At 52.9% G+C, this 23,460-nt stretch overlaps 2 protein-coding genes across 5 annotated transcripts in view; both read left to right on the plus strand.

Annotated features, from left to right (window-relative positions):
• LOC137486713 (acid-sensing ion channel 2) overlaps window positions 1-23,460 on the plus strand; it is a 429,682-nt gene that overhangs the window by 396,349 nt on the left and 9,873 nt on the right. For all 3 annotated transcript variants that reach the window (XR_011005784.1, XM_068212173.1, XM_068212175.1), the window contains exons 3-4: window positions 15,349-15,476; window positions 23,219-23,369. Coding sequence is in view for 2 of the 3 variants with exons in the window: in XM_068212173.1 (XP_068068274.1) it covers window positions 15,349-15,476; window positions 23,219-23,369 (279 nt within the window). In the remaining variant the exon portion in view is untranslated. The remainder of the gene's footprint in view (window positions 1-15,348; window positions 15,477-23,218; window positions 23,370-23,460) is intronic.
• The window catches only part of FTSJ3 (FtsJ RNA 2'-O-methyltransferase 3), a 295,974-nt gene that overhangs the window by 205,272 nt on the left and 67,242 nt on the right, over window positions 1-23,460 (plus strand). The window lies entirely within an intron of this gene.

Genomic DNA, 23,460 nt, shown 5'->3' on the forward strand with positions numbered 1-23,460 from the left:
TGACTTCCCTCACTACCTGCCTGCTCCCTCACTTCCATGTAGGAAATTCCAGGCTCCTGCTCCATCCCAGCTGCCAAACCAGCTCCTGATGGCTCAAATATCACCTCTTTTTGGCTCAGAAATCCTAAATTGGCTATAAATGAACATTGCCCCTGTTAATTAAATCCAAACAATCTTTGGATTTTTAGGAAAATATCCCTCCCAGCAATTCCACTCATCCCACACCACCAACCCCAAGGGCAATCCCAGCTGGAGCAGCTCCTGTAAATCCCTGGGCACATGGGAACAGCAGCTCCTGCTCCATCACAACAGAGCCAAAATTGCTTTTCAAGCCCTGCCCTGGCTCTCCCCAGCTCCAGGAGAATTCCAGAGGCCCTGGAGAGCAATTCCCAAAACAAGGAGATCCTGGAGCCTGTAACAGCCTCAAAGACCCAAACCCTGAGTAACCTTTGAGCTGCTGCTCCTCCCAGGGCTTTGGTGCTGCTCAAACAAATAATAATTAATTTGTAGTGGCAGAATAATTTGGGGGCTGCTCTGGTCACCAGGAGCTGCTGAGAGGTGGCAAACATGGGCCTGGGAATGCTGGCTGACCCAGGGAATTCTGGCTAACTCAGGAATCCTGGCTAATTCAGGGAATTCTGGCTAACTCAGGAATTCTGGCTGACCCAGGAAATCCTGGCTAACTCAGAAATCTTGGCTAACTCAGGAATCTTGGCTAATTCATGAATTTTGGCTAATTCAGGGAATTCAGGCTGATTCAGGAATTCTGGTTAATTCAGGGAATTCTGGCTAATTCAAGAATCCTGGCTAACTCAGGGAATCCTGGCTCTCCTCAGGAAAAGGGCCGGGACATTTTAGGTGACCCCAAGTAGCCCCTAAAGGTCCCTCTGCCTTGGGTGTGCTGATCCAAGAGCAGATTTTCCTGTTCCATAAAAACCAACGACTTCTCCTGCCCTGGGCCCCTCTGGGTTATTCCTGCCCCAGGCTCCTTTTCCTTCCTGGGCCCCATTTATTCCTATTTTCAGAAGGATGAACAACACTCACCCCCTGGGTTTGGGGGATTTTCCCAGTTTTTGCTGCCTGGGAATGCCCAGTCTCTCCAGGAAGCAGGATTGTCCCTGTGCAGCCCAAGCTGGGATGGCTTTTCCCAGCTGATTTTTAACAAAAATGACTTCTCTGGGAATTCCAGCCCCTCCCCACCCTCCCAAGGAACAATTTCTAATTCCCAATATCCCATCCAGCCCTGCCCTCTGGCAGTGGGAGCCATTCCCTGGGTCCTGTCCCTCCATCCCTTGTCCCCAGTCCCTCTCCAGCTCTCCTGGAGCCCCTTTAGGCCCTGGAAGCTTCCCTGGAATTTCTCCACTCTGGAATTGTCCCAGAATTTTGTTCAACCAAAGGCTGTGAGAACAAATCAAACGCAGGAAAATCCTTCCAGGACTGTGGATGCTTCAAAAGCCTCCTTCAAAAAAGAAAGGAAAAAAAAAAAAAAAAAAGAAAGCTCCAAATTCAAGGAAATGTTCATTAAGGGCAAACCTGAAGGAATCCAAACCCTCTGGCTTTGGGGATCTGGGAAAATCGAGATAAGGCCCTGAAAATCAAGGGATGAAACATTCAAATGCAATCTGCATTTCCAGCTTTCCTTGGAGCTTTGTTGCTGTCAAATGCCCACAGCTGAAATAGGAGCTGAAATACTGGGGAAAACGTGGGGAAAACCTTGGAATTTGGGGTGGTGCCAGCAAGGTGACAAAGTTTGGGGCTGTTCCCTGTCCCAGGAGCTCTAAAGGTGATTGCAAACATTGGATTTTGATTCCTGCTTTTTCCAAGCACTGGAGCGAGGTTCAGAGCCTCGGGTGAGGTTTGGGGGTGCTCTGGTTTCCCTTGGGAACCATCCAGGTCGTTCCCTGATCCCAATCCTTCCCTGGGGGGCTCAGTTTCCTTCCTGGAGTAGCTTGGAGCATTTTCATCTATCCCAGGGAGACCCCAGGGGATTTCAGGGCTGGAAAAAGCTTTGGAGATAAAAGTCTCTTCCAAAGGCTTATTAAATTTAATTGGATTAATCCCTTTAGCTCAGGGATAATCTTGTGCTCCCATTTTGTTCAGTTGGTGCTTGAGACCTCCCGGGTGCTTCCTGAGGGCAATTCCTGAATTCCTGGTGCTGACAAGGGTGTGGGAAGGGAAAACCCTTCCTGGGAATGGGTTTTCCACTCCTGGGAATGGTTTTCCCATTCCTAGGAATGAGTTTCCCATCCTGGGAATGGGTTTCCCATTCCTGGGAATGGGTTTTCCCTCCTGGGAATGAGTTTCCCCTGCCTGGGAATGGGTTTTCCACTCTTGGGAATGAGTTTTCCACTCCTGGGAATGGGTTTTCCATTCCTGGGAATGGATTTTCCCTCCTGGGTATGGGTTTCTCCTCATGAGAATGGGTTTTCCCTGCTGGAGAGGCTCTGGAAGAGTTTTCATTGTGCTGAGCAGCAGCAGGACCTGGCAGTGCCCTCTTAAACCTGCATTGCTTGGGGCAGCTCTGGAGGAACTGAATAATCTCATCTGGAATATGAAATATTCTGTTCTGGAGGAGCAGAGAATCTGCTCTGAAAGGGAAAGAAAACCTGCTCTGAAAGGACAAAGACTCTGCTCTGGAATATTAAATAATCATCTCAGGAGGAGCCAAGAATCTGCTCTGGAGGAACAAATAATTTGCCCTGGAGGAACAAAGAATCTGTTCTGGAATATTAAACAATCTGCTCTGGAGGAATAAATAAACAGCTTGGAAAGAGCAAAGAATCTGCTCTGAAGGACAAACATGCTGCTCTGGAAGGATAAAGCATCTGCTCTGAAGGAGTAAATAATTTTCTCTGAAGCGATAAATAATCTGCTCTGGAATATTAAATAATCTATAATGGGAGAACAAAGAATTTGCTCTGAAGGACTGAAAAGATCTGGTCTGGAAGAAAAAATAATCTGGTCTGGAATATTAAATAATCTGATTTGGAGGAGTAAATAATTTGCTTTGAAGGAATAAAAAAAAATCAGTTTTGGAGGAGCAAATAAACAGCTCCAAAGGAATAAAGGATCTACTCTGAAGGAACAAGTAATCTGCTCTGGAATATTAAATAATCTGCTCTGAAGGAACAAATAATCTGCTTTGGAATATTAAATAATTTGCTCTGAAGGAATAAATAATCTGCTCTGGAGGAGCAAAGAATCTGCTCTGGAGGGACAAATCGCCAGCTCTGGAATATTAAACTGCTCAGAGGGAAGAGCTGAGCTGCTCCCAGGGCTCCTGCTGGGCTTCCCTGGAGGAGGCAGAACTGGGAAGGACTCGATTTGCTTTGGGGGGATAGAGGGGAGAAAATGGATCTGTGGGGTGGGGGTCCCAGCTGGGAACAGAGAGGGACAGTGCAGGGGTCTGGGATGGATCTGGTGTGGGAAAGGCACCTAAATCCAGGGATTCAGCCTTTTTCTGCTGGCGTCCCACCATGGAGTGAGGGAAGCTCATCCTCCCTGTGCTTTGGGGACAGCTGGGGACAGTCCCTCAGAGGGGCGGGTGGGTGGCCTTGGTGGCCTCCCCAGGGCTGTGGGCACAGCTGCCCTGGCACCCTGGGGACAGTGACAGGAGCCACAGGTGACCTGTGGTGCACCTGGGCCCCTTCCCTGCACCCCCCAGGCCACATTCCCCAGCCTTCCTCCTGTTCTGGCCCAGCAGGGTGTGCCACGTCCTGGCTGGGACAGGCCAGAGCTGGGACAGGCTGGGGACATCCTGAGCCAGGGCTGGGGACATCCTGAGCTAGGACAGGCTGGGGACATCCTGAGCTGGGACAGGCTGGGGACATCCTGAGCTGGGACAGGCTGGGGACATCCTGAGCCAGGGCTGGGGACATCCTGAGCTAGGACAGGCTGGGGACATCCTGAGCTGGGGCTGGGGACATCCTGAGCTGGGGCAGGCTGGGGACATCCTGAGATCCTGAGCTGGGGCTGGGGACATCCTGAGCTGGGACATCCTGAGCTGGGACAGGCTGGGGACACCCTGAGCTTGGGCTGGGGACATCCTGAGCTGGGACAGGCCTGAGCTGGGGCAGGCTGGGGACATCCTGAGCCAGGGCTGGGGACATCCTGAGCTAGGGCAGGCTGGGGACATCCTGAGATCCTGAGCTGGGACAGGCTGGGGACACCCTGAGCTGGGACAGGGCTGGGGACATCTGAGCAGGGCAGCCGTGTGGCAGCAGCCCCTGAGCTGGGCTGGAGCAGTGTCACCAGTCCCTGGGCACAAACGGGGCTGGCTGGGATGAGTTTGGAATTCTGCCACCTCCAGCAGGGCCGGGGAAGCCTTGGGCCAGGGCTGTGCCTGGGTGGAGCGGAGCCCTTGGGATCTCTGTGCTGTGGCTCTGCTTTTCCACTGCTGCTGTCCCAGGAAAAGAGGGAAGACCCGTCTGGGGGGTGTGGCAGGGTGACAGGCACCCCACCCGCGGAGCTGCTCCCGTGTTCTGGAGTGGGAGCAGTGGGAAGAGAAGGGCTTTGGGAATGGAAAAGTCTATTTTCTGTCCGTGCCAGCTCAGGGTGAGGGAAGGAAAATGGGGGTGTCCAGAGAGGGGATGGGGGAGAGGGATTTGATGTCAACCATTCCAAAATGTGCCAGGCAGAATTGCTGGTCTTTGTGAGGAAAGATTGCTTGGAATCCAGGGTTATGGAATTGTTCAGGAGGGTGCGAGACCAGCATCCTCCAGCACTGCCAAGGCCACCACTGGCTCCTGTCCCCAAGTGCCACATCCACCTGGATTTTAATCCCTGCAAGGTCAGGGACTCCCCGGCTGGACCGGCCCTTCCATGAAGGAATTTCCCCAAAATCCAACCGAAGCCTCCCCTGGCACAGCCCGAGGCTGTTTCCTCTTTTGTGGAATTCTTGCCTGGAGGAAAAGGGCTCTGAGCCAGCTCTGCCCTCCCTTGGGATCTGCTCACCTCTGATCCACCACCGCACCTTCAGCTCTCTTGGAATTGTCACTTCCAGGGAAGGATCCCATCTTCCCCTGTTCTGCCTACATCCAACATCTCCCCAAACCCAAAGTCTGGAGCCAGCCCCAGTCTGGTCCCAGTGGGGAGCAGAGGATCCCCCAGTTTGCTCCTCCAGCCCCCAGAGTGTTCCCCGGAGGGCTTCCCTCCATCATTTTTCCAACCTTTTCCTGCAGGTCCTGCAGGTACTGCAGGCTCCCGGTAATTCCAGGAGCAGCTCAGAACCCACATCCCAAGGGATGTCAGAGCTGATTCTGAGGGGAAAATCTCAAATCCCCTCTTTATTTGCACACTGTCCCCTCAGCTGGGGCTGGGACCTGGCTGGAATGTCCCCAAATGAAGGGGTTGGGGTTGGTATCCCGGGATAACCTGTTCCAGTCTGGGTCCTGTTTTCACCACTGTTTTTCCTGCTGGTGGAAATGTTCTGCTCCCGTCTGGTGTTTGCCTGGGAATATTTATAGAGAGGATCCGGAGCTTTCCCCTCGCCAGACACAACCCAAGCTGTGCTGGACTCCTCCCAAATCCCGCCTTTCCCGCTCCTCTTCCCATCCCAGCCACTCCTGAGGTGCTCCTTTCCCTGTGCCCATCCATCCCCCCCTGTGACCAGAGCTGGGGGTGACATGTCCACTGCCAGGGCTCCTGGAGCCCCATCCCGTGGGGTGTTGGCACCTGGGAAGGTGGATTTGGGAGAGGAATGGGATGAAATTCCATGGGATGGAGCCACCCCACCCTCCATGACTCCTTAAAAAGGGACTTTCCATCTCAATAAATCAAGGGATGGGGTGGATGGATCATCACCATGGTGACCACTGGGACTGATGGTCAGCTCTGAGGTGGCCACAAGTTGAGGAATTCCCTTGTTTGTCTCTCTTGGAAAATCCATCTGGACTCAACTCTGCCTCATTCTTATCCATTGCTGGATTTCATCTCCTGCTGTTTTCTCCCCATTCCTTGAAAACCTTCCAGTGCCAGCCCCACCATTTCCTACCCGAATTCCCATCAGCCTGGCACTGATGGATATTTTGGTCTATTTTCCCTCTCTCCAGCCCAGTTCCAGCAGCCTGAGCTGCCTGGAGGTTTCCCAAGTTGGTTGGGAAATCCTGCCCATCCTGCTGCCCCACAGCTGTGAATGCACTGTGGGTGGCACCGAAATTCACTGCAAATTTTTTATATTTCCATTTATTTATCCATAAAATCCTTTGATAGAGGGGGTGGCAGGATGGGACAGGGCTGGGGGGACATGTGGGGACATTGGGGGACAAAGGGAGGGAGGTGCTGCAATGCTTAGGGACACAGTGAGGGAAAATCCTTTCCTGGAGAAGGGAAGTTCCAGGGAGAGCTCAGAGCCCCTTGCAGGACACAAAGGGGCTCCAGGAGAGCTGGAGAGGGACTGGGGACAAGGCATGGAGGGACAGGACACAGGGAATGGCTTCCACTGCCAGAGGGCAGGGATGGATGGGATATTGGGAATTAGGAATTGTTCCCTGGGAGGGTGGGCAGGCCCTGGCACAGGGTGCCCAGAGCAGCTGTGGCTGCCCCTGGATCCCTGGCAGTGCCCAAGGCCAGGCTGGACAGGGCTGGGAGCAGCCTGGGACAGTGGGAGGTGTCCCTGCCATGGCAGATGGTGGGAATGGATGGGTTTAAGGTCCCTTCCCACCCAAACCATTCCATGATCCTGTGATCTCCCTTTCATCCATAACAAAAACTGGCTGGACTCTTGGACATCCCAGTCCCATCCATCCATCCATCCATCCATCCATCCATCCATCCATCCATCCATCATCCATCCCTCCATCCCAAAGGGGCAGCAGCTCTGCCAGGACCCCTCCTCATCCCTGGGACTTCTGTTCCCTCTGGCTCCTGCAGCAGCCAGAATCAGCAGCAGCTTTCCCCTGTTTAATTTTTCAGGCAGTTCCAGGAGAGGCAGCGAAGCTCCTGGAGGGGGAGGGATGAGCAGGATCTGGTTCTGCGCCTTTCAGAGCTGTTTTCCCTTATTTTGATTTATTTGGGATCATCCCAGTCCCTGGGGGCAGCAGCTGAACAAGACTGGCAGATGGGTGACACCCCCGGCTCTGGATGCCGGGAACATCCCTCCTTCCCTCCCTCCCTCCAGGGAATCTCTGCTCCTTCCCACCCCCTGTTCCTGCCAGCAGCTCCCAAGACTGCCGGAGGTACCAGGATGGCTGTGGAGATTTTGGCTCTGCTCCCTCCTTCCCCTTCACTGCCACACGTGATTCCCAAGGGATGCTGAGGTGGGAAGGGCATTTTTATTCCTTCCCCAGCACAGAGAAATTGTGGAAGCAGCATCCCAGGAGCATTCCTGTCTGCCCTGGGATGACCCCCAGGAGAACAGGTTATGGGACACTTGTTCCCTTATTTTAATGATTAAAAATTTAGTTTAAAAGGGAGGAGCAAGGAGCTGGAATATTGAATTCCTAGCTCCTGCTTATCCAGGAAAACCTTTCCCTGCCCTGGGCTGGAATCCTGGCTCTTTCTCCTGCTCCTGGATTATGTAAGGAGCTTTTTAATAAAATCCACAGAGCTCTAGATCTTTTGGCTCTTGTCCCTCCCATGGTCACCCTTGACTGCCACACATGATTCCCAAGGGATGCTGAGGTGGGAAGGGCATTTTTATTCCTTCCCCAGCACAGAGAAATCGTGGAAGCAGCATCCCGGGAGCATCCCTGCCTGCCCTGGGATGACCCCAGGAGAGCAGCTTCCCAGACATTTGTTCCCTCCTTTTAATGATTAAAAATTAAGCTTAATAGGGCACAAGCAAGGAGCTGGAATATTGAATTCCTCGATTCTGCTCATCCAGCAAAACCTTTCCCAGCCTGGGGCTGGAATCCTGGTGCTTTCTCCTGCTCCTGAATTATGTAAGGAGCTTTTTAATAATGTCCATGGAGCTCTGGATCTTTTGGCTCTCCTGCCTCCTTTCACTGCCACACGGGATTCCCAAGGGATGTTGAGGTGGGAAGGGGATTTGTATTCCTTGGTCATGGAAGCAGCATCACCTGGCAGGAGCATCCCTGCCTGTCCTGGGATGACCCCAGGAGAGCAGCTTCCCAGACATTTATTCCCTCTTTTCAATTATTAAATAGGAGCAAGGAGCTGGAATATTGAATTCCTGGATTCTGCTTGTCCAGCAAAACCTTTCCCAGCCCTGGGCTGGAATCCTGGTGCTTTCTCCTGCTCCTGGATTATGTAAGGAGCTTTTTAATAATATCCATGGAGCCATCTGGCCCCAGATTTGGGATGCAAATGCAATATGTTCCCTAAAAATAGCACAGCGGCTCCATGGGGTTGTACAACACCTCCTGCTCCTCGGGAAGGGAGGGAGCTAGGAAAGGAGGGAGCAGGGAAAAACCTCCTCTCCAGGCTGGGGAGGAGCTGGAGGAGCTCTGGAGTCCCAGCTCCTGCCCCTTCCCATTCCATGACTGAGGAATGGGGTGCAAGGCACCCAAATAAATGAAAAGTGGGAGATAAATCAGAAATTTCTGTAGGGAGGCTTTGAGTCCCAGCTCACGGCAGGTGGGAGCTGGGGCTTATCCTGGTTTTTTTTTTCCCAGTTGATGCTGTAGGAATTCCAGAAGCATGAAATGCTTTGGGTTGGGAGGGACTTTAAAGTCCATCCATTGGGCAGGGACACCTCCCCCTGTCCCAGGTTCTCCAAGCCCTGTGCAAGCTGACCTGGGACACTTCCAGGCAGGAATTTCAGAGGTGCCAGAGGGAAGCACTGGCTCCGTGCCCTCATCCCTTGGGATCAGACTGCAGAGACCTCTTTGCTTCTTTCCCAGCCTTTGCTCCATCCCAGATTCCCTCTGTCTCCCTCTTTTGCTGGCAAAGCTGTTTTTCCTTCTCTCTCCCATTCCTGCCGTTGCCTTCTCCCTGAAGCAAAGGGGAATGGCAGCGGAGGGGTCCTTCTGTGGTGACAGCTGGGATGACTCCAAACCACCCTGGACAGCCCCTTCCCATGAGGGAATTTTCCCTGAACCAAACCTGAGCCTCCCCTGACACAGCCCGGGGCCGTTGCCTCTCATCCTGTCCCCTTTTCCCAGGAGAAATCCTGATTCCCCTGGCTGCCTCACCCTGTCTGGGAGTTGTGGAGTCAGAAGTTCCCCCGAGCCTCCTTTTCTCCAGGATGAATTTATTCCCTTGAATCCAGCCGGGCTGGGCTCCCCCAGAGCCTGCACAGCCCCCAGGACATCACTCCTGCTGTATCCCAGGGGAACAGCCCTGATGTGGCAGACAGCTCCCTTTTATCCAGGAGGAAATTTCTTGTCCCTGATTGCTCCCAGAGCTCAGCCCACAGCAAAAAACACCCCCAGGACAAATCTGGAGTGATTTTCCTAGAAAGGCTGCATGGCCTCAGCTGGGATCAACGCTCAGATTCCAGCTTCCCAAGGAACTGAAACCCCAATTCCATGGAAGTCAGAGCACTCTCGGGGCAGCCAAACTGGTGAAACTGGTGCCTTCACAGCTGCACATTTTCCCTTGGTGGGATTGCAGCACCCGCTTCCTTGGAGCCATGTTTCCATGGCAATTGGATTTTTTGTTTCAATGTATATGCCTTGGTTTGAACAGACAGGTGTCTGCTAAGCGAGACACGAGCCTCCCCTGAAATGGAAAATGCAAACCCCCTCCCTCTGAATTATTATAATTTTGGAATTAAGGGGGTCTCAGGCAAAGATACGGGAATAGGAATAACAATTCTTTAATAGGAAACATAAAAATACAAATGCAATAGTACAAAAAAAAAAAAGAAAACAAACACTGCCAGAGTCAGAGCAGGCCCTGGCAGCCTGTGGGTCAGGGAGGTGGCAGCAGTCCCATCCCATGGTGGCTCAGCCCTCCTGCAGTGCCAGCTGTGCTTCTGCTGGAGCAGGGATCCTGCACAAGGGTGGAGTTTTCCTCTGAAGCTCCAGGGCTGCTGGAGATGGGCCTGGTCTTCCTCCGGGAATGCAGTGGGGAAGAAAGCTGCTCCTCTGGGAATGCAGTGGGCAAAGGCTGCTGTAGTGTTCCCAAGGTCAGATTGTATCCAGGTAGGAATGCTTGGCTCCTCCCCTGGGCAGAGCCTCTCCCCATGGGATGATGGAATTTTCTCAGCCATGCAGGGACACTCACTGGCCATGAACAGCAGAGATCTCCTGGAGGGAGGATTGGCTGTGGGAGAGATAAAGAAAACTGCCCAGAGAGCAGCAGAGAGCTGCCCCAGCTCTGACAGATGGCAATGGAATACACACCCCAGACACATCCTGCATTTCCAACCTAAGACAGTATAAATCTTTGTCTGGGAAAAATGTGAGCGTTGGGAGTTTGCTCAGGATTCCTGCCTGGATATGGAGGGGTTGGAGGGGCAGGAGATTCCCTGGGAGCACAGGGAGCATTCAGGGATCCCCTGCTCAGCAGGGCCTTGGGATGACCTGAGGACACAAATCCAAGTCCCAGATGCTGCCCAGAATAAAGAGAAACGTGGGAGGATTTCGGGAGTCTAGGGGTTGGTGGGAACAGGGAGCACACGCAGAGCAGCTTCTCGGTGCTGGGAATTCCTGCCCTTCCCAGGGGTCAGACAGGAGGTGGGAACAGGAGATATCTGGAAGGTGTGGGGGATCCCTGGAAGATGGGGGATCCCTGGGAAGTTGTGGGAGCCCTGGGACCAGGAAACCCCTGGGAAGAGCGAATCCCTGGAAGGCTGGGAATCCCCGGGAATGTTGGAGATCCCTGGGAAGGTGGGCAGCCTTGGCTCATCGTTTCCATGGTGATACCAAGCAAAAGATGCTGGAAAACCTCAGGATGAACTCAGCATCCCACAGCATTCCTGGGGCATGTCTGGCCCCTGCTCCAGGTCCTTCCTTCCCGAGGAACACCAGGAATCCTGGTCCCAGAGTGCCCTCCAGGGATGCACATCTAGGCTCCCTGCCAGATGTGGCTCCTGGGGCTGCCCCGGGGCCGTTGCTCCTCCTGGGGTTTGGGGGCACCTGGGGGTGGGGGGAGCCCTTGGAGACACTTCCAGCCCAAGGAATTCCTTGGGATTTAGTTCCAGTTTTACAGAGGGGAGACTGAGGCCAAGGACAGTGAAAACCTTTCCCAGCTCCGTTCCCTCTGTCCAGAGCAGGAGAAGATTTATTGGAATTAACTGAGGAATTCCCAGACGGAGCTGTGTGGGACCTGCTTTGGCTTTCTCCAAGCTGGAATATCCCCCCTGGAGCTGCTGACTGGGGATGACAGTTCCAGAGCTGAGGGATGACAGTTCCAAAGCTGAGGGATGACAGTTCCAGAGCTGGGGATAACAATTCCAGAGCTACAGGATCACAATTCCACGGCTGGGGATAACAATTCCAGAGCTGAGGATAACAACTCCAGAGGATAATAATTCCAGCGCTGTGGGATAACAGTTCCAGAAGTGAGGAATAACCATTTCAGAGCTGGGGATAACAATTCCACCAGAAACACCTCCCAGCTCTGGCTGTATCCTCATTTCCTGATAAATCAGTGCCAGGATCAGCTCCAGCTGTTCATTCCCAGGGGGAATTGGATGTGTTTGGACAGGACCAGGCAGGGTGAGAGGGGAGCCCCCAGCTTTTGGGATTTTAATTCCTGAGTTTTCAGGGATGAGTTTGGTCCCAGCCGAGTTCTGCTGCTGTTCCCTGTAGAGTTTTCCAGGGATGCTCTTCCCAAAAAAGTCATGGAAAGGCAGCAGCAGGAGTAGGAAGCTGAGCTTCCCTCTGCAGCCAGCTGGCAGCAGGTGCTGAATTAATCCCAGATTTAATTCAAGCTCCTTTAATCCTGCAGGGGAAAGAGCAGCTCAGGATTTGCTGGGAGACCCCACCCTGGGAGCAGGAATGGATTTAATGTGTGGGAAAATGTGGAATTCTGGATTATTCCCAACCTGGAATGCTCTAAAACCTGAATTTCCAGGCTCTGGGAGTGGGGCTGGAGATGAAGGAAGGGGTTGGGCTTCCCCAGATCCCTAAATAAGGTTTAAAACTGGGATGTGCCAAATCCCAAGAGATTGGGATTGATTTTGAATTTTTCTGACCCAATCCAAAGATTTCAGGGTTATTTTCCCCAAATTGATGGGTGATTCCAAAAAATGGGCTCATTGGGAGACTCGCTGGGTGCAGGAATGGATTTACTGTATGGAAAAAAATGCAGTTTCCAAGGAATTTTTTATTATTCCCAACCTGGAATGGGCTATAAACTGAATTTCCAGGCCCTGAGAGTGGGGCTGGGGATAAATGAAGCATTCCCAACATCCCAAACAAGGTTAAAAACTGGAGGTGCAACCCAAATCCCAATGGATTTGGATTGGTTTTGGTTTCTCTGAGCAAATCCAAGGATTCCAGGATTATTTTTCCCCACAGTCATGGGTGTTAATAAAAAAATGGGAAGAGCAGTGGTTCAGCCTCAGAGGTCCAGGAGAAATTCCCAGAAAAAGCCATTCCACATGATGCTAAAATTGGAAAAATTTGGGAAAAAAAATCTGTCAAAATGGAAAAAAAAAGTCAAATTGTCAAAAGTTACTAGAATTTGAAATATGAATAAAATAATGGCTGGGATTTTTCCCTGGGACATTCAGAGCCCTCTCCAGTGCCAGGGGTTGCCACAGAGCCTCTTGGGATTTGTTGTGTCCAGGGAAAATTCCTTCAGAAATGAATGACCCCAAACCCAGATTTTTGGTGCTGCTGGGCCCTCCCTTTTCCCACAATTCCAAGAAATATTTAATCCCCACTAAAGCTCCTGGATCCCAGCATGGGTGTGGAATATTTAGGATGCAGTTAATGAGTTCTGATCCAGGCATTTCCATCCAATCTGGGTTTTTAACTTGCCTCTCCTAGCAGCAAACAGGAATTTTGGAAGGAATCGATTTTTTATGAGAAAGGACAATTTTTCCAAGCCAATTCCATATTTTTGGTTTCATCCTTGTGCAGGAAAAACAAGGAAAGCTGCCTGGGGTTGGCAGCTCCACTAAAACAATCCTGTTTGCTTTGTTTTCCTGGGTATCATCACTGATGGAATTCTTCAGTTGTGGGATTTAATCCTAAAGTTTGTTCCATGCTGTGGCCTTTCCCTCCCTTTCCATGGGCACCACTGGCTTCATTCCAGGATTTCCCATTTAAAATTCCAAATCCTGCTGGTTTTAAGATTAATTTGGATACCTGCAGGCTGGACCTTGGTATGGATGGACAGGGATTTACACATGGACAGACCCCTGGGCATGGGAAATCCATGGAATTAGGGCTGGGGCAGGTGCAGAAATGGGCAGAGGAGTTTCGGATGGAAAATATTTTGGGAAAATTCCTGTTGCCCAACAAATTAAGCGAAATAGGAGTTTTTTCATCTGAGGTGTCAGAGAATTACTGAGGCAAGCAGATGGAATCTCCTCCGGAGTGCTGGAAGGGGATCAACACCCGGCAGAGCCGTGGGGGTGGGTGGGACCGGCAGGAGCGGGAAAAATGGGATGGGAATTGGGGCTGGAGGGCTTGGGGGGAGCTTGGGAAGGGTTTGAGCCTGGCCTGGGCTGGGGTTTGGGCAGCTGGGGCAGATCCTGGGATGCTGTGGGGCTGTGGAGACGGGATCGGGATGGGATTGAGATGGAATTTGGATGTTCTCCATCACCAAATGTACTTGGGAAGAGCTAGCAGGGGTTTGTTCCCAAAAACTGGGAGAATGTGTGGTTTGGGGCTGGGGTTTTCCCAGGAGGTGACAGCAGTGTCTGGCCTGGGGTCTCCAGAATTCCAGACTCCTGGCTCAGCCCTTGGCCATGGCTTTGCTGAGCTGGGAGGTGACACCTTGGAGGGGCTGGAAGGGAGGGGATCCGAGCACTGGGATGCTCCTGTTTGTCCTGGCAAATCCCAGCCTAAACCCATCCCACCTGTGGGGTCTCGCTTTGTTTGCCTTGGCAGCTCCTGGGTGAGCAGGGTCTGTTTAGGTGGGATTTTGGAAAGGAATTCCTCCCTGGGAGGGTGGGCAGGCCCTGGCACAGGGTGCCCAGAGCAGCTGTGGTGCCCCTGGATCCCTGGCAGTGCCCAAGGCCAGGCTGGACAGGGCTTGGAGCAGCCTGGGACAGTGGGAGGTGTCCCTGCCATGGCAGAGGTGGCACTGGGTGGGCTTTGAGGTCCCTTCCCACCCAAACCATTCCCGGACTCCATGATCCTGTAAGGAAGATCCTTTTGGGAGAAGGCAGCAGATCCCTTTGCCAGCAGAGTTAAATCCTCAATTCCTGAGATCCACAAAACCTCCTCCAGAGTCCCCTCATTGTCCCCTTGTCCCCTGCCCATGTCGTCCCAACCCTCTTTGTGGAGAAGCAGCTCCGGAGCTGGGAATGGCTGGGATTCCCTGCTCCTGAGGTTCTCCCAGAGCTGTTAGAAATTGAAATGAACAATTAAATAGTAGGAACATGCTACAGAATAGTGGGAGGCTGAGGAATGATTCATCCTCCAAGAGAAACTCCTCAGATGTGGAGGTGGCACTGCTGGCCACCAGTGTGGATCCAGATCCAGGAATATTCCAGGTTTAGGTCAAATTGGGTCATGTTAACAACTTCCTCTGTCAGTCCTTAGTCCCAGATGGAATCTGGGGTTTGTTGGGATGTGAGAGCAGCAGGAATCCCGAGGAGAGGAGGTGACACCCCCGGGTGTGTGGGGACAGGAGCCCAGAGGGCTGATCTGAGCTCATCAATTCTCCTTCCAAAGCCACTCTGTGACTTTTGTCCACTCGTTTTAGTGGAAAAGAGGGACTGACCTCGAGTTACTCCACACGGATTTGGGATGTGGAAACCTCCTATCACCCCGAGCTCTGATGTGTCCAAGCCCAAAAGGCTTTTCCAGCTTGGAGCAGCTGCCAAACCCAAAATTCCTTGACATTTAGGACATTTTTTATGTCATTTCATGACCAGCATTCCCAAGTGGCCTCAGGCTGTGCCAGGGATGGGACAGCAAGAGGCATCCATGAATTCATGAATCCTCAGTATTGGAGCCCTCCTGGAGAGTGGGAATGGCTCGGCTTGGGGAAGGAGGAGTTGGTTTGGTTTGGTGATGTGGGAATGTCACTAACGTGTCCTGGAACCAAATTCCAGCTGGAAAGGGGAGGTCCCCTCCTGGTTTCTCTTTCTTGGAAGTTCAGAGCAGGCTGGAGCCACTGTTCCAGGGAGGGGGAGCTGGGATCAGGAGCCGGGGATGATCCTGGTGCTGATGGGAGGTGATTTGGGATGAGGCCCAGGAGTGGTGTGCTCCTAGCAAATCCTGCTGCTGGATTTCCTCTCTCAGTTACCAGGGATCCGATCATCCAGGCGGGAACATTCCAGCTGTTCTTGAGCTCCTTAACCTCCCCCTTCTCTTCCAGAGGAGACGACGTTTGAGGCCGGAGTCAAAGTGCAGATCCATAGCCAGTCTGAGCCTCCCTTTGTCCAGGAGCTGGGATTTGGGGTGGCCCCTGGATTCCAGACCTTTGTGGCCACCCAGGAGCAAAGGGTAAGTCCCAAATTCCCATTCCACCCCGGGATCCCTCCAGGGCTTCCTGGGAGAGGTTCCTTCTCTATAATTGATGCCCCTTGAGATGTAGCTCCATCATGAACAGGTTTTTGATGCCTTGCTTCAAATTTCTTGGGATGAGGGCAGCTTTTCCAGGTTATCTCCCATGGTTATTCCACATCCCTACATTCCCACAGTTCCTTAAAGTCCCACAGTAATTCCATCTCCAGGACGGATTTCATGCCTGGTGATTTCCCTGCTTTGCTCTTCCATGGTTGGAGCTGAGCTGTGGCAGCTCCAAGTGTTGGGTCCTGTCCAACCCACTGGGGTTTTCCCAGAAAAAACACATTCCAAGGATATAAAAAGAGGCAGGAGGACAGAGTTCCTGATGGAGAACAGTGGGAATCTTTCAGGTGACACCAGAATATCCACATGATTTATGACAAACTCTCCTGGGATACCTGGGAATCATCATCTTCCCTGAGTCCCAGCAGTGACACATCCACATGGATGGATGGATGGATGGATGGATGGATGGATGGATGATGGATGGATGGATCGATGGATGGATGGATGGATGGATGGATGGATGGATGATGGATGGATGGATGATGGATGGATCGATGGATGGATGGATGGATGGATGGATGGATGGATGATGGATGGATGGATGGATGGATGGCTGGATGGATGGATGGATGATGGATGGATTGATGGATGGATGGAGGGATGGATGGATGGATGTTGGATGGATTGATGGATGGATGGATGGATGGATGGATGGATGATGGATGGATGGATGGATGGATGGATGGATGGATGGATGGATGATGGATGGATTGATGGATGGATGGAGGGATGGATGGATGGATGATGGATGGATGATGATGGATGGATGGATTATGGATGGATGGATAGATGAATGGATGGATGGATGGATGGATGGATGGATGGATGGATGGATGGATGATAGATGGATGATAGATGGATGATGGATGGGTGGAAAGGGCTGGACAGGGCATCATGTGGTGCCTGATGCTCGAAGATTCTGGGAACAGGTCCTCGAGTCAGATCCATCTGGCAGCTCCAGCAGTGATTGAAAAGATTTGCCTTCCTTAAAATACCATCCTGGACAAGATCTGGGAGCAGGGCTGGGAGCTGGAGCCTGCAGGGAGGATCTCAAGGACTTTGGGTTAAATTGGTGCAAATTCAAGGCTTTGCTGCAGCTGCTGGAATCCTTCCCCACCCCATTTCCAGCACTGCCTATTCCAGTATTTCCACTGAAAAATGAGAATTCCAACCAGAACTTCATCCAGATGAGAGAGAGGGGAAAACATTCCTCCCCAAATCCCCCCTTCCACATGGGAGATGTAGAAGACAGAAGAACAGATTTAGGGACTCTCAGCTCAAGGGTGTCCCTTTTTCTGGGGGTTTTGCCAGAGTTTTGCTGATGGGAGAGGGAAGAGCTCATTCCTGGGATTTTCTGACTGGTTTAAAATCATCTGAGGGCTCCAAAGCCTTTTCTCAAGAGAGCTGGAGGGATCTCCAGCATTCAGCCCCCACCCCAATCCCTCTTCCCAGAAAGTAATCTTAAACCTAATTACAGCCATTAATAGCTTCCTCTAATTAATTATTAGTCCTTGGGGGCCTTCTGCGTTCCCCCCACCTTCCCAATGTGCAGCTTTTATCCCAATCCCTGATTTAGTCTGGGTTTTTCCAACTAAATCTCTCTGCCTGTGCTGCTCCTTTAATAAACCAGAGCCAAAGGTGGAACAGCTCTAGGAAAATCCCCCAGGGACTGAGCCCAGGCAGTTATTGGGGTCCTGAACCCAGAGTTTTACATCCTGGGCCATAAATGTAATGATCCTGCAGCTGGAAAAAAACAGGAATAAAGAAAAGGTGGAGCTGATTTCCCATCTTCCAGCTCAGAGCAGCCTCAGGGAGTTAAAAGCTCTTTCTCCAGGGATAAATAGTGTGGAGTGGGGAAGATTTGGGATGGTGGGAGCTGTGGATCCTCTGTGGGACAGAATTTGGGGTGTGGGGGGGTCCATTCCTGGCTCTGGAAGCATTCCCTGGGCTTTGCTCCCTGATTTTCTGCCTTCCCAGAGCTGCAGCTGCTCAGCACCAGTGAGGATTCACATCTTGGGACCAGGGCAAAAATCCTGGCTTTCCACCCAGAGCTTCCCAAAATCCCCCTGTCCAGAGCCAGCTCTGCTCCGTGGCTGGGATCTCATTAAATCTCCCTTCACAATGAGCTCTCAGGCTGGAAAAATGGAAATTAAATCAGCTTTTCTCCTCCTCCTGCAGTAGCTGAGCCCTGTGGTTCCTGCAAGGAGACACTTTTAGGATGCATTTCCCACCTTGGGAGTTAATGCAGGAGTGACCTTGGGAGGGACCTGTCAGTGTCAGGGTGGAAATGCTGAGTCAGCAACAAAAACTCCTAAGAAAGCAATTCCAGCAGGAGGTTTGTCCATAAAATGTGGTGGATGGGTTAAAGAGGCCAAGCTGCTTCTGGCCAAGGGCCAAGGGAGATGTTTCCTGGTTAAAAAAATGTGGGATTGTTCATTGGGGAGGAGACACCAGGGGTGACCGAACTGGGACCTTCCAGGACCTGAAGGGGCTGCAGGAAAAATGGAGAGGGAATATTTCCAAGGGATGGAGGGACAGGACACAGGGAATGGCTTCCACTGCCAGAGGGCAGGGCTGGATGGGATATTGGGAATTAGGAATTGTTCCCTGGGAGGGTGGGCAGGCCCTGGCACAGGGTGCCCAGAGCAGCTGTGGTGCCCCTGGATCCCTGGCAGTGCCCAAGGCCAGGCTGGACAGGGTTGGGAGCAGCCTGGGACAGTGGGAGGTGTCCCTGCCATGGCAGGGGTGGCACTGGGCGGGCTTTAAGGTCCTTCCAACCCAAACCATTCCAGGATTCCATGAAATCCCAGACTGGAGCAATCCCTGAAGTTCAGGGCAGCCAGGGCTGAGCTTCCTGAGGGAAGCAGGATCCAGGATACGATGGATGATTGGAATGAGAACAGGGGGGTCTGGATGGAAAATCCTCCCTGGATGCCCTCCATGCCCGAGTGCAGAGGGAAAGGAGCTGGAGGGGCTCCCATGGAGCCCAGAGCTGCTGCCCTGGGGCTTTCACCCCATTTCCCTGATGAATCCCCACAGTCCCATCCCAGCTGGGGTTCCCTGTGTCTCCCCAGGGGTGCTCCGGGATCTCCAGGAGCATTTCCAAGGCAATTCCTGAGTGGATGGATGAGGATTTTGTGCTCATGAACAGGAGCTGGCAGGAGCTGGCACAGGGGAGGATCCATCACCTCCAGAGGGATCCCAAGGAGGCCAGGACCCCCTGGAATTGGGAATTGCCCTTCAACTCCCACCACTCCTGGCTTTGGATGGATCCCCTTCCATTTTCCCCTTTCCTGGCACCTTTGGGTGAGCTGGGCATTGGAATCTCCCCCTCCAGACCTTGGGAAGCTGCACTATCCCTGCACTATTCCCCTTTTCCCTGACCATGGCACCAAGGCTTGGATGGACACACTAAAATTCATACTTTGAAGGGCTGATCCCATGGAGAAAGAGAAACTCCTCCTTCCTTCCCCTTTTCCAGGCTGGTTTTTGCAGCATCTCAGCATCACCCAAAGCTCTTCTGTCAGGAATGGGGTCAGACTTCCCAACAGAGCTGCACAGGGCATTCAGGGAGGATGGAAAGCACCTGAAAAAGGGCAATTCCTGCCAAATTGGCCATAAAAATTCCAGAGGCTTCAGTGAAGCCCTGGGTTCTCAGCTGGAACAATGTTGTTTGATGGGGCTCTGGAGACTCGTCCCCTCCAAAGGTTTTATGGCATAGAGAGCAGAAGTACAGACCTGCAGATCCAGAGTGGGATTAGAGAGGCAGGAAAATGGGATTCAGGGCTGGCAGTGATTCCCAGTCAGGGTGGAAGCACTGGGATTTGGGAATTAGGAGGAATTAAAGAACATTTCCCATGTTTGAAGTGTCATTTTACAAGGGATGGGGTGCCAGGACACAGGGAATGTGTGTCCAGGGAATTCTTTCCCAATGTCCCATCCATCCCTGCCCTGTCCCTGTCCCTCCCACTGCAGGGATGGATGGGATACTGGGAAGGAATTTCTGGCTGGGAGGGTGGGCAGGCCCTGGAATGGATTTCCCAGAGCAGCTGTGGCTGCCTCGGATCCCTGGAATTGTCCCAGGCCAGGTTGGAGGGGGCTTGGAGCAACCTGGGACAGTGGGAGGTGTCCCTGGGGTTGGAATTGGATGAGTTTTAATGTCTCTCCCAACCCAAACCATTCCATAATTCCATGGATTCATGTTTCCTAACCCTTGCTTCAAGCATTTTCTGCCACCCATGGTCTGACCCCTCCTGGAAAAAGGTTCACCCCCTGATTTCTTTGTTCCCCTCAATCCCACAAACTCTCCCAGTGGATTCCCTCCAATTTATCCTTAAATTCTGAATTAATTCAACAAGGAGATCCCATAAAACCAGTCCCACAGAACCTTCATGGCGCAGGAGCAGTTGGAAGCAGGAGATGGAAGAAAACTTTGAATTTGTAGGGCAGGAGAGGGGTTTTGATTGGAAAACAGGGTTGGGAGGGAATCGGGAATGGATGCAAAGTAAAATGGGTTTGGAGGGAAGGGATGGAAATGAAGCAGAGCCTGGAAGAGGCAGAGAGTGGGAAGGGAGGTCAGGAAGAGCCATTGGATCCAAGGATGAGGGAATAGTTTGAGTTTCCTGCTCCCCCTGCACCTTGTGAAAAAGAGGATTTTATAAAAAGGTGGAAAAGTCAGGACAGGAAAACTTCAGAGTCCAATTCCCCCCATCCCCCAAACCGGGCACCTCTGCCAGAGTTTGGGAATTGAGTCCAACAAATCCAGGCAGAATGTTCTGGGAGGATGAGGAGGAATGGTCTGGCTCCCTCTGCACGTGCCAGGGAATGAGCGAGAGGAGAGGCAGAGTTTCTTGGAGCAGGGCAGTGGGGAATCCCCATCCCTGAGGGATTTCATCCGTGTGGATGTGACACTGGGAAACATGGGGCATTTCCCTAGAGGGAACAGCTGGACTCAGTCTCAGAGGGCTTTTCCAACCTTTAGAATTCCATAACTCCACGTTATTGGGGATTTAAGGCTGATTTTGCACCTGAGCCACAGGCTCAGCTCATCCAGGGGCAGCAGGAGTGGGAGCAGACCTGGGATGAGGCTCTGGAGGGGCTGCCCTGGACTTTGTATGGACCTCCAGGAGGTTTCAGTGCTGCTGTTCCTGTTGGGTTTGCAAAGAAGGATCCTGGAGCTCCAAAATCCCATTTTTCCCTGGGCACTCATGGGCCCCGTAACACCCCCGAGCTCTGCTCCAAGGGAGCTCCCAGGGGCTGGAAGGGTCAAATTCATCCCTGAAAACAATTCCTCAGGAAGGGAGCAAATGGGAAGGAACAGACAGGATGGGAAAGGAGCTGGAGATGCAAACAGGCAATTCCAGCACCATTAACTGGGAGCAGTTCCAGCACCATTAACTGGGAGCTGGGATCAGCCAGCCATGGCTGCTCTGGGATTTTCAGCATTCCACAAAGGCTGGAGCTGCCTAACATGGAAATTCCAAGAAGCTGCTGCTGTTGGAGGTCTCCTTAAGGAATGGAGGGTTCTGGTTTCATTGGGAACCCAGCCCGGGTGGGGATATTCAGGGAGGGTTTGGATCCCTCCTTGGGATCGCTGGACTTTGGTGCCATCATCCACGTGAGAGAGTCTGGGCAGGAATTGGTGCTGGATCCATCCCACAACCAGAGGAAAATGAGGCAGGGAGAGGTTCTTCCCCAGAGGTGCTGGCGCTGCCCAGGCTCCCCAGGGAATGGTCCCGGCCCCGAGGCTGCCAGAGCTCCAGGAGGGTTTGGACAGCGCTGCCAGGGATGCCCAGGGTGGGATTGTTGGGATCCTGGGGGATTGCTGGGATCCTGGGCAGGAATAGGGGTGGGACTCAGTCCTTGTGGGATCCCTCCCAGCCTGGGATATTCCAGGATTTTATCAAACTGCTCCAACCTCTGCTGGGATCATCTCCACCACATTTCCCTGTTTGAGAAAATGAATCAGGCAGGAAAAACACGGATAGCACTTCCAATTAATTGAAGGAGTGACCTCTGTGGCTGCGGGCAGATACTGCAGCTCCTGGGATGCTCCGTGCCAGGTGCAGTGTGGAAAGGCAGGAATGTGGCCAGGGAAAGGCTTTGGCAGGAGCTGATCCTCCCCTGCCCCGGGGATCTCTTCCCACCAGGTTTTCCAAGCTCATCCCCTCTTTCCCTGGCATTTGGGACAAGCCGAATCCATCCAGCTTCCAAGGAGTCAAATCAATTTTTTCCTTCCCTTTTAGCACCTGCCAGCTGAGAACTGATCCTGGTAATCCTGGAGAAAGCTGGGATCAGGAGGGCTGGAAAAGCGTTTAATTCATAAATGAATTATTAATGACTGCAAAAGGGCCAGGCTGGGAGTGTGTCACCCTCAGTTAGAGGCTGGAGCTGGATTTCTCTACGCAGGAGCAGGAGGAGGAGCCCTCGGGAAGCTGCCAGGGAGCACAAATCCTGCAGGACCCGAGGGCAGGGATGTTCCTGCTGCCTTTTCCCTGCTTTTCCTGCCGCTGTGCTGTGGTTTGTTCCCACTTTGGGGCAGCAGGGGAGGGTGGAGGCAGCAGCTCCACATCCTGGGGCTGATCCAGGCCAGATCCCTCCCACCAACCCCGTACTGGGATAATCTGGAAGAAAGGAAAGGGATTCCCTCAGGAATCCCTCAGGAGGAGGAGGAGGAGGATCTGGAGGGGCTGCAGGGAGAGGGATCAAAGCCGATGAAGTCTCTCCCGTGAATTCTCTCCGGGGCTGAGGGCTGGGATGGCTCCATCCATCCATCCTGCTCCTGGCTCCTTGGGGTGCCTTCCCCAGCACTGCAGCAGCTCCAGGGCCACGAGAGCAGGAATCCAGGTCTGGAAGGAGTTCAGCAGCTCCATGCGATCAAGGCTTTGGGTGGAAAGGCTTTTCCTGATTTCAGCTCTGATTTGGCCAGGAAGGGGTTCAGGGGAGCCCTTAGGGATGGATTCCCCCTGGATTTAACCCCAGGGATTCCTGTGCCAGGCTGGGAGCAGCAGCTGGGGGAAAACTCCACACATTTCCAGGGAATGTGCAGATCTTCCTGCCTGGGGAGAGTTTGGTGGAGCTTTTGCAGTTTGTAAAGTGGAGTCTGCCAGGCACAAATTCCAGCTGATCCCTCCACAGCTGCTCCCACTGCCGAGACATTCATTGTCACCTGGAAATGTGCTCCCGTGGCACTGGGAGCACAGCTTGTCCCAGTGAGTTATCCCAGGAATCAGGGAGCTCCTGGGAGGCGGGGTGCCCTGGGACTGCAGGGGCTGCCCTGTGACAGGGGACATGTCCTGCCCTGGCCCTGTCCTGCAGCCCATGTCCCTGTCCCCGTCCCTGTCACCAGCTGACATACCTGCCCCTGTCCCTGTTCCTGGCTGATGTCCCTGTCCCCAGCTGATGTCCCTGTCCCCAGCTGACCCTGTCCTGTTCCCGCCCCCAGCTGATGTCCTGTCCCTGTCCCTGTCCCTGTCCCCAGTTGATTCTGTCCCTGTCCCCAGCTGATGTCCTGTCCCTGTCCCCAATTGTCCCTGTCCCCGTCCCCAGCTGTCCCTGTCCCCAGCTGACCCTGTCCCTGTCCCCAGCTGACCCTGTCTTGTCCCTGTCCCCAGCTGACGTACCTGCCCCCGCCGTGGGGCGAGTGCCGCTCCCCGGAGCTGGGCCTGGCGTTTTTCCCGGTGTACAGCGTCACGGCCTGCAGGATCGACTGCGAGACTCGCTACATCGTGGAGAACTGCAACTGCAGGATGGTGCACATGCCAGGTCAGGGACGGAGGACAGTGACACCTGGCCATGGGCTGGAGGGACAGTCAGGGACAGGGACACCTGGCCATGGGCTGGAGGGACAGTCAGG

Source organism: Anomalospiza imberbis, chromosome 22 (assembly GCF_031753505.1).
Source record: "Anomalospiza imberbis isolate Cuckoo-Finch-1a 21T00152 chromosome 22, ASM3175350v1, whole genome shotgun sequence".
NCBI classification, from domain to species: Eukaryota; Metazoa; Chordata; class Aves; order Passeriformes; family Viduidae; genus Anomalospiza; species Anomalospiza imberbis.